The sequence below is a fragment of the Sardina pilchardus genome, chromosome 15, assembly GCF_963854185.1.
Source record: "Sardina pilchardus chromosome 15, fSarPil1.1, whole genome shotgun sequence".
NCBI classification, from domain to species: domain Eukaryota; kingdom Metazoa; phylum Chordata; class Actinopteri; order Clupeiformes; family Clupeidae; genus Sardina; species Sardina pilchardus.
This window is the reverse complement of record NC_085008.1, coordinates 13,841,827-13,853,163: the sequence shown is the minus strand read 5'-3', so window position 1 is coordinate 13,853,163 and position 11,337 is coordinate 13,841,827. Positions and strand designations below refer to the sequence as shown.

Below are 11,337 nucleotides of genomic sequence, written 5' to 3'. Positions count from 1 at the left end.
ATTCTAACAATAATATAGCCTAACTGAACACAAACTGCCTAACTCTGTAAAAATAATGAATTAGTTTGCAATAGGCTATACAAAATATGATCTTTATAGACTTCATATACACTAATGGCTAATGGGGGGAGCAGTTGGTGTGACAACTATCCTGCAGAGAGCTCGCCATCATCAGCGAGGGTCAGAGACAGCCCAATATTCTTTTTACAACTTCGCCAGGCAGAGCCGCGGCTGTGATTTTGATTGGTCGGCGCAGACCAATCCTTAGCAACGTGCCTTTGTGTGGTGATTGGGTTCCTGGTTACCATGTGATGTCCCTTTAAGATGTTTCTGACTGTCCGCAACCATGGCAGGAAAAAGCGTCTCGCCTCGCCAGTGATTGCGCAGCCAGAAGAGAAGAGAAGAGAAAGGAGGGGAGATTATCTCAGTTTTGCTAGCTTTCGGAAGCAGCGATACTTTGCACTGCACGCCTGTATCTACGCGATTTGTAAATCTTCGGTGTAGATTTCCTACTATAGTTTTTTATACTTTCTTCTCGGGACATGGAACCTAGTCGGGCTCCTCGAGTGACGTATCGGTGATTCTTTCTGCAGGCAGCGAGCAGATGTAGAGCGTGCTTGTAGTAGTTCGCAGATAACTGTTTTGCCAAGACTAGCGAATCTGATGGTTAGCGTGTCCGAAGACCTGCTGATACCAGGACAAGAATGTACTCTCCAAACTCCAAGTGCTTTTTACTAAAATTAAGCTAGGTTTTGTCTTTCAAAACTCATAGGCTACTGCAGCGATACTAGCGTTCATGCCGAGATAACTGTGCCTAACGGAAGATATTTTTTATTGTATTTTTTTAATCAACACAACGATATCCAGGGGGGTTTGGTATTTCCTTTTTTTATCGATGACTCTGGACCACCTGAAACACTCAGCAATCCTTTCAACTTTGTTTAAAATGGCAGACGACAATGATCTGTTAGGAGCCTCCGAGTTTATAAAAGGTAAGGGTAACTTGAGGTAGAGGCGGCTATGTTGTTGAGAGAGACTCGGGTCAGTCCAGTTGCCTACACTTGGCTACTTTTTACTCACAATAAGAGTTGTGCTCTGTCTGAGAACTGTTTAGGTGGATGCGTCCGTGTGTAGGCATATTTCAATATAAATCTGGGGGCCATAAACATTCGATAAGCCTTTCTGTTTATCTTTAACAGATTATACACACGATTGTCACACAAATCGACTGTGTTTCTGCAGTCATTGGGTTTAGCAAAGGCATGCTATGAATGAAGTAATCAAGGAAACTCGAGTCTCGATCTGTTCTCACAAATCCGTATTTCCCCCACAGAACGACTGTATTTTGCAACGCTAAGAAGCAAGCCAAAAACCACAGCAAACACACACTACTTCAGCACGGATGACGAGTTTGTGTACGAAAAGTAAGTTTGTGTTTTCCCTCTCTGCGATCGCGCCCTCCGCGCGCTGCCTGTCGCTCTGCTCCTCGTGCATCAACAAGTCGCCGCCCCAGCCGCGCGCTGTGTTGTTGGTCCCTGTCGCGCGATGGCTGCTTATGCAACAGTTTTAATTGTTATTTACCATTTTCAGTCTGATTAACAAGGCCATTGTTCCCCGTTCCGTCGCATTGGGGTCTTCCGGTCGTTATATAATCTTTGGCAGACATGTAATATTTCCCTGCTCGACTGTTTCTACACTGATGATGATGACCACTGCTGTTGATAAACCATTTAAAACTTTATGACTATGGATGGGATGGACATGAAATTATTCATCACCACAACATCCACATAGGAAACTCTGACCACTTTGTCTCATTTTTCCAGCTTCTATGCAGACTTTGGACCTCTGAACCTAGCCATGCTTTATAGATACTGCTGTAAACTCAACAAGAAGCTCAAGGTGAGTGTTTCTGGCCTAACTGGTGTGTTGGTCTGGGGAGTTCCCTTCTGTGCTGGAATGTAGCCTAGAGTATGCAGGTTTCAAACGAAATCATCAGAGTTATGTGGCCACACACACACACACACACACACACACACACACACACACACACACACACACACACACACATTTTACCATTCACACCATCAGTCAGGTGGAGGAAACGTCTCATAAACACAGATGTCATTCTCCACAGCCTTAGATCTAGTCTCCATTTGTGTGAATGGGACTGGGTGGTGTGTTATTATGACTGATGTACACAGGTATGTCATACCACAGTAATGCACAACCACACCCTAACACGTGTGTGTGTGTGTGTGTGTGTGTGTGTGTGTGTGTGTGTGTGTGTTGGGTGCAGATGCTCCTGTGGTGTAAGTGTTAATCAGAAGCTTCAGTTCTGCGTCCTAATCATTGTCCTGCTTATGGAGCCTGACTCACCGACTCAGAGCAGAGCTGCCCTTCAGAGAGGGCAGAGAGAGAGAGAGAGAGAGAGAGAGAGAGAGAGAGAGAGAGAGAGAGAGAGAGAATGAAGGAAAGAGAGAGAAAGAGATGGAAGAGAGGGAGCTAGGGAGAGAGAGAGATGTAGGCCTCTAATGTTAAGGCCTTCAGATGGGGAGACAGGGAATGAGGGAGTGGGAGAGAGAGGGAGGGAGTGAGAGAGAGAAGGAGAGAGAATGGAGATGGAGAGAGAGATATTTTGATTTTAAAATGTACTTTATTACAAAGTGCAGCATAAAGCTTCAGTCACTCAATACAAGCAGCAGAGAGAGAGAGGGTGGGAGAAAGGGTGAGAATGAAGGAGTGGGAGAGAGAGAGAGGGGGGATGTAGAGAATGAGGGAGAGGGAGGGAGTGGGAGAGAGAGAGGGAGAGAATGAAGGAGTGGGAGAGAGAGGGGGGGATGTGGAGAATGAGGGAGTGGGAGAGAGGGAGAGAGAGATAGAGAGAGGGAGATGTACAGAATGAGCGGAGTGGAGTGGGAGAGGGAGATGTAGAGATGGTTTGTGTGAAGCCTCAGAACTCTCAGGCGTCTCTTTGTCCCGGTGGGCTGTGGGGCCTGAAGCCAGGACCAGAAACACCGCCGTCACAAGACCAGGTCCTCGCGCTCACACACACCCTCGAAACTCCAACCACCCATGGCCTAACTTGAGCAGGGAGGGAGAGAGGGAGAGATACACAGAGAGAGAGAGAGAGAGAGAGAGAGAGAGAGAGGTAGGGAGGGAGGGAGGGAGGGAGGAAAAGGTGAGATAATTGATTTAAGAGTGGAGAACACGAATAGAATGCATTCTCTGGATTGTTGAGGGGAGTGTCTGGGTTGGTCATTAGTGCTTGTGTGTGTGTGTGTGTGTGTGTGTGTGTGTGTGTGTGTGTGTGTGTGTGTGTGTGTGTGTGTGTGTGTGTGTGTGTGTGTGTGTGTGTGTGTGTGTGTGTGTGTGTGTGTGTGTGTGTGTGTGTGTGTGTGTGTGTGTGTGTGTGTGTGTGTGTGTGTGTGTGTGTGTGTGTGTGTGTGTGTGTGTGTGTGTGTGTGTGTGTGTGTGTGTGTGTGTGTGTGTCTGTGTGTGTGTGTTCGCGCGCTCGTTCTCTCGCTTGGTCTAGTAGCAGTAGAGCTAGTCCTCTTCAGCTGGTAGAAGAACAGCTTGCAGCTTGGCGTGTCACTCCAAATCAGGGCTGTTTCAGGGACGTATCTGAGTGGCATTAGGGATGTGACTGAGCCAAAACCAAGCTAAGTAGCCACACTGCCAGGATCCTCATGAAGGCTGTGTAGGGAGAAGTCAGTTTATAATTAGTTTAGAAGAAACTCTATATGTAGTTTATAAGGTTTAAAAATGAGTTTAGTTTATATAGCGCCTTTCTTAAACCCAAGGTCTCTTAGGTTGTCATCTCATCATGACCAGAAACTTGGTTTGGCGGTCTCACCATGACAGAGCCGTATCAGGGCTGCATCTGGACCAGGCCATGACCGTATCGGTGCTGGGTGTGAGCGTGTGTGTGTGTGTGTGTGTGTGTGTGTGTGTGAGGAGGGCGGGAATATGAGTAAGGACTGATGTCCGCCCGTCTCTATTTATACCATCTGATGAATGGAGGCTTCCGAGGGGTACAGACCCAGCTGATGAAAAGGCTCTGAGATGTTCCATCACTTGTGTGTGTGTGTCGGGGTACGTTTTGGGTGTTTGTGTGCGTGTGTGTGTCGGGGTGTGCTATGGATGTGTGTGTGTGTGTTGGGGTACGTTATGGGTGTGTATGTGTGTGTGTGTCGGGGTGCGTTATGAGTGTGTGCGTGTGTGTGTCGGGGTGCGTTATGGGTGTGTGTGTGTGTGTGTGTGTGTGTGTGTGTGTGTGTGTGTGTGTGTGTGTGAAGTGAGTTAAGGAGTAAGTACCAGGGTGAAGAGTGTGCTATTTGAGGTGATGAGATCTCAGAGCTGTGCAGTGGATATTTGATGAGGTGGGTCTCATCGTCAGCTGGGGCACTTTCACGTGTGTGTGAGCAACCTGGTGAACCTGTGTGTGTGTGTGTGTGTGTGTGTGTGTGTGTGTGTGTGTGTGTGTGTGATATGAATGTAATGAATCAGGATGAGGGAGCAGGTCCTGTGATATTTCCCCTGTATGTCTGTGTGGTATTTAACACGATAATAACACACACAGGCACTACTTCTGCACGCATAGCATGTTCCGTGCTCACACACACACACACACACACACACACAATCTGCTGATCTTAGGCTACGTGTTATCAGTCACATATCTATGGAAACGCCATCCAGTTGAGAAGTGGAGGGCGTCTATTATGACTGAAGGTTGTTAATGCAAGTTCATCACCAGCAGTGCACTCGCATTGACCATCAGGCCCGACCTTACTAAGATGGAGGTTCTAGTCCTTGGCCATCAGGCCTGACCTTACCAAGATGGAAGCTGTGGCCCTTGGTCCTTGGTCCTTAGGGCTGACCTTACTAAGAAGGAGGTTCTAGTCCGCGGCCATTAGGCCTGACCTTACTAAAATGGAGGTTTTTATTTGGATATATGCTTAGGATAAATGTTGGCTCCATTGGCTTGTTGGTTTAGGCACTATCAGATATCAATAGTTTGTCAGCAGCAGCTCAGTCAGGCTTATAGTTTATTAGTATGTCACAGCTCAACCAGAATAAACAGTTTATTAGTATGTCACAGCTCAACCCATGCCAATTAATTAGCGTGTAGCAGCTAAACCAGGATAAACATGAGTGGAGATGAGATGAGAGGGGGTGAAACAAGACTTGTCCCATGAACTGAAATGTACTGAAGGTTCTCCGTCTGTTCTGTGTTCTATGTTCTGTCTGTGGAACAGGCTGACTGTAGTTCGTTCATTTGCTCATGTATGGGAGTGACGAAGGTAAAGAAAGCATGGGGTTTGACTGCCATCTCCCCACCTCCCTCATCCCTCCCTCCATCCCTTTATCCCTCCTTCATCCCTCCATCCCTCCTCCTCCTCACACTCACGCGACTCCTCTGCCTGTGTGTGTTTGTGCGGGGCGCGCCGTGTCGCCATGGGGACCACATTCCTGTCAGCGAGGGGCTGCGGGTGTGCATGTCAGAGATGGGATGATGAGCTCTCAAGGAGGGAAGAGCTGACGAGAGGGACGCTCACACGAACACACACACACACACACACACACACACACACACACACACACACACACACACACACACACACTTACACATGAACACATATTATGAACACAGACACACACGAACGCACACACACACACTCACACACACACACACACACACACACACACACACACACACACACACACACACATAAACACACTTACACATACATGGTCAAATGTATCTAACCTCCACACCCCCCTCCCAAACGCACACAGACACACACACATACACATACACAGTCACACTTTCAATCTCCACACCTCCATACCAAACACACACTCACACTCACATATTTGGTTCAGGTTCAGACCTTAACCCCCTCCTCCACCCCCAATACCCCAGATCTTGATCCCCCTTCCACTTGTGTTGTAAGGAAGCTGCAGGTAGTCCAGAGGGAAGGTGTGTGTGTGTGTGTGTGTGTGTGTGTGTGTGTGTGTGTGTGTGTGTGTGTGTGTGTGTGTGTGTGTGTGTGTGTGTGTGTGTGTGTGTGTGTGTGTGTGTGTGTGTGTGTGTGTGTGTGTGTGTGTGTGTGTGTGTGTGTGTGTGTGTGTGGTGTTTAGAGTTTCGATTGCCCTTGCTCTGGTTCCCTCCTTGCAGGGCAGGGCTTTTGCTTCCTGGTTCCATGGACATGCTGCAGACCTCCACGTTGTTATTTATTTATTATTTACTCCTGAATCGTGTTTATTATTTACTCCTTACCTGCGTTTGTTATTTACATGTTTTTTTTATTTGACTCATGCTGCCAGCACACGAACCCCCCCCCCCCATGTCCAACCTTCAGACCCAGAGCATGAGTGTGAGCCGTCGGCGTGGAATAATCTGCGTGTGTGTTAACTATAATTTTTTTACACACACACACACACACACTCAAACACACACACACACACGGTCAGTTGGTTTGTTTAGCCATGTGTTCACCTTTAGTATGTAAAGTTTGAGGTTTGCTATTGGGTGTGGGACTCATGTTCAGATAAGATAAAGCCTTGATTATCTGTCAGGCACAGTGTGTGTGTGTGTGTGTGTGAGAGAGAGAGTATTTTGGTCTCCATAGTTTCAGTGAAAGGTGTGTGAGTGTGTTGATTTTGGACTTGTGACTTCTTTGATTTAGCCTATGCTACATTCCTGTTACAAACGTAGTGTACAGACTCACAGGTGTGTGTGTAACCTGTCAGTACAGCTCATTAGTCAGCCTTATTTTAGCTCCGTCATGCTTACCCATGGATTTCACCATCTTCATAGTGTCGCGCACACACTCACACACACACACACACACACACACACACACACAGGCAGGCAGACAAACCTGTGAGCCAGGTGCTCTTGTTCCCCCTGGGCAGAAGAGAGGAACAGAAGCTGCAGCATCTGCCTGAGTCTCCCCCTCGAGAGAGACAGCTGGCATACACACACACACACACACACACATACACACACACTTTTTTGACCCATAAACCCTAATACGTTTGATAACCTTATTGGTGTGAGTAGAGTGACACTAACGGGTGATTTTGACCCTGCTTCAGCATCTACCTTACATGTTAACCAGTCACACACACACACATTAACTATGTGATCACACACTTTACATGTTAACCAGTCACACACACGCACACACACACACACACACACACACACGCACACACACACGAACTATGCGATCACACACCTTACATGTTAACCAGTCAGGTGACATTAGTGCAAGCTAAGTGATGATTTGTGTGTGTGTGTGTGTGTGTGTACTAACTGTGATTGTTTGGGGCGTCCCCTGTAGTCCTTCACACTGACGAGGAAGAGGATCGTCCACTACACCAGCTTTGACCAGCGCAAGAGGGCCAACGCCGCAGTGCTCATCGGTGCTTATGCTGTAAGTGACCACTCACACGCCTCACCTGTAGTCTTTCACTCTCTCCCTCACTCTTCTTTCACTCTCTCTATCTCTCTCTCTGACATCCTCTCTTTCTCTCTCTTTCTGTCCCTCACTCTTCTATTTTCTCTCTCTCTCTCTGACACCCTCTCTTTCTCTCACTCTCCCTCAATCTCCATCTTTCCTTCTCTCTCTGTCTGATTCTCTCTCTTTCTCTCTCACTCTCTCCCTCACTCTCTTTCTTTCTGTCTCTCTCTCTCTCTGTCTGACACTCTGTCTCTCTTTCTCTCTGATTCTTTCACTCTTTCTGACTCTCACTCTCTTTTTCTCTGGCTCTCTTTGTTTGGGATGTTTGTGTGTGGGATGTGTGGGTTGTTTGTTTGCACTGTATGTTTGTTTGTGTGTGAGGGAGATCTTCTTCAAAGTGTGTGTGTGGTGCCAGTCTCCTGCACCTCTCTGAAAGGCATTTGGTAGGCAGGGTCTGTGTCGCGGAGAGTGCTTGTCATATCATATGCCACACACACACACACACACACACACACACACACACAGAGAAGCAGACAGATGTGTGTGTGTGTGTGTGTGTGTGTAAATGTGTGTGAGAGGGGGGAGAGAGTGAAACAGACAGACCTGCCTTATTTTCTCTGTTGCGTGTGTGTGTGTTTGTGCTTCATACGCTCTGTCATGTGTGTTGTGTGTGTGTGCGTGTGTGTATGGGGGATTGGCAGCTGTAGTGAAAGCCCTTGTGTACTGAATTAATGAAACACTTCTCTCACACGTAAAGTGGGTCACTGTTTCAGATCTCCAAACCCGCACTCCTCCTTACAGCTAACACACCCACACACACACACACACACCAACACACACTCTTGTACTGATGTTTCTCTCATGATTGTACACATACGCATGCTGGTAGTATTATACCAGTGGGGACTAAACATCTCCTGCAACATGCCTGCAAGATGCTGTGGTGTGTTTTGATACAAGTGTCTGTGTATGAGCATAAGTGAATGTTGACTGACTGTTTGTGTGTACGTGTGCGTGTCTGTGCGTGTGTCGCGTGTGTGCATTTGTTTTTTGTACGTTTTGTAAATGTTTGTCAGATAGGCTTTAATATGAGTGTGTGTGTTTGTTTGCTCTGATGTATGTGCGTGTGTGTGTGTGTGTGTGTGTGCGCGCGCTCTCAGCTGGTGAGGGCTCTTTCAGCTGAAAGGATTTAGTGATCATGAATATTAAAAGCCCTGTGTGTGTGTGTGTGTGTGTGTGTGTGTGTGTGAGACATTCAGGGAGAGTATCGGTTGTGGTCTTATGCAATCAGTCCAGTGACCTCGGTACAGCTGAACTGACCATAGCAGCTTTCCACCCAACACTCACCAGTTACACGGTTACCTGCCGTGTGTGTGTGTGGCATCTGATGCCTGTTGGGGAGTAAGGATGCTGGGTGACCCACTGGGCTGTGGACGGCATTTGATGTCTGTTGAGGGAGTTAAAGAAAGTGTGTGTGTGTGTGTGTGTATAAGAGAGTGCGAGGCATCTGATGTGTGTTGGGGGGGGGGGGGGGTAAGGATGCTGCTCTGTGTTTGTGTGTGTATGGATTTGTGGGATCTCCATATTGGGCTATTAATCTGGCCAGAATGTGTGTGTGTGTGTGTGTGTTTCTTGATGTGTCTGTGTGTATGTGTGTGTGTTCTGTTTATATGAACCAGACAAGAGATGAGCAGCCTGGTTCTTAACAAACTGTGTGTGGTTGTGGTTGTGGTTGTGTGTGTGTGTGTGTGTGTGTGTGTGTGTGTGTGTGTGTGTGTGTGTACATGAATTCAGGGTTGTTGGTGTGCATTCATGTTAGTCAGATGAAGAGTTGGGTAGAGTAGCAGACACACATACACACACACACACACACACACACACACACACACACACACACATATACACACACACACACACACACACACACACACACACACACACACACACACACACACGTGTGCGCACACACATGCACAGTGTTTTGAGACCAGTGGAGTGTAGTTCTGGGTTGTGTGTGTGTGTGTGAAAGAGTGGCTGGCAGTGTATTATTCTGAGGTCGTCTCCCTGGGATACGCACCCAGCCCACCAGGCCAAAAATAGAATGACCTCTGACCTCGCCTGAAATCACCTCCCTGTAAGAGGGAAGACACTCTTCCCAGCCGGCATACACACTCACACACACACACACACACACACACACACACACACACGCATTCATACAAGCATGTACACATTTCCCACACACACACACATACATACACATATACACATACACATACACACAAACACTTATGCAAATGCATACACACATAAGCACACATTTGGGTGAGTTGTGGCCAGGCTGGGTTCAGCCCTTAGGCCTGCAGTAGACCCTGTGGTGTGATTGATTACTCTGGTCTCGAACAGACACACGGAGTCTAGCAGCCAGACAGAAGTGGTGTGTGTGTGTGTAGTAGTAGTAGTAGTGATATATAACCTTGTTGGCTGGGTTTAACAGTGTTATGCCTCGTATTGATCTCTTCCTTTATGATGTAGAAGCATCTGTGTGTGTAAAAGCTTTAATACAAATGACCTGCATACAGAACACACACACACACACACACACACACACACACACACACACACACACACACACACACACACACACACACACACACACACACACACACACACACACACACACCACCTCAGCGTTGCCTGTGGGAGAGGTGTAATAGAGGCTGCTGAATTTTGCATGAGCGGAGAAAAGCAAGAACAAAGCCTACTGTCCCACCAGACAGACACACATACACACACACACACCCACACACACACACACACACACACACACACACACACATTAGGGCTTGGGCCTCCCACCAGACAGACACACACACACACACACATGGAGACAAACATTCCAGCACCTACACAGAATGAGGGAGAGAGGAAAAATCAAAGGAGAGAGGTTGTCTGAGAATGAAAAAGAAACGGTGTGTGTGTATGTGTCAGATGTGACATAATAAAGACTATGTGTGTGTGTGTGTGTGTCAGGAGACATAGAGAGATAAAAAGAAAACATGTGGACTGGATCTCACTCTGATGAGGTACTGTAGGTTGAATCAGCTGAATCATGTCATGGGTTTGTTTTTAATTCTCTCTCTCTCTCTCTCTCTCTCTCTCCCCCCCCCCCCCCCCTCTCAGGTGATTTATTTAAAGAAAACTCCAGAAGAGGCGTATAGGGCTCTGATCTCTGGCTCCAATGCCTCCTATCTCCCCTTCAGGTAAGACACACACACACACACACACACAGGGCCAGAGCTATTCTTGCAAGCTTGTCCTCCAAACACAGTCACCCTTTGTCTCTTTCTCAGCTCTTTATTCCCTCTGCCTGTGTGTGTGTGTGTGTGTGTGTTTCTCCAGAGGCTTGAGACTGGATATCACCACTTCTGAGGTTTGATTGTGTGTCTGCACAGAGACTTTGGACAGTATGTCCTATCTTGTGTATGTGTGTGTGTGTGTGTGTGTGTGTGTGTGTTTTCATGCGCATCGAGGACAGGATGTTTTGAGACACCTGAGATGGTGACTTCTCAGATATTTAATGGCGTTAATCAGCCTCAAATGCTTCAGGTGAACAAAGGGTTGGAACTACTGACCCACACACGCACACACATACACACACACACACACACACACACACACACACACACACACACTCACGAATGTAGAGGAGACCCACACCAGTGCAAATGCTTGCATACACAATCAGAGGCACTCACTTGTTTGCTAGTTCTCTCTCATCTTCTATACCCCCTCTCTCTCTCCCTTCCTCCCTTTGTCCCTCTGTCTCTCCCTCTCTTCTTCTCTTCGCTCTGTTTCTCTC

At 47.4% G+C, this 11,337-nt stretch overlaps 1 protein-coding gene across 1 annotated transcript in view; it reads left to right on the top strand.

Annotated features, from left to right (window-relative positions):
* Positions 1-358: 358 nt before the first annotated feature.
* The window catches only part of cdc14ab (cell division cycle 14Ab), a gene marked incomplete at its 3' end in the record, with an annotated part of 37,240 nt that continues 26,261 nt past the window's right edge, over positions 359-11,337 (top strand). The window contains 6 exon segments of the mRNA XM_062515594.1: positions 359-992; positions 1,334-1,424; positions 1,827-1,902; positions 5,262-5,306; positions 7,356-7,448; positions 10,659-10,738. Coding sequence (XP_062371578.1) covers positions 896-992; positions 1,334-1,424; positions 1,827-1,902; positions 5,262-5,306; positions 7,356-7,448; positions 10,659-10,738 — 482 coding nt within the window.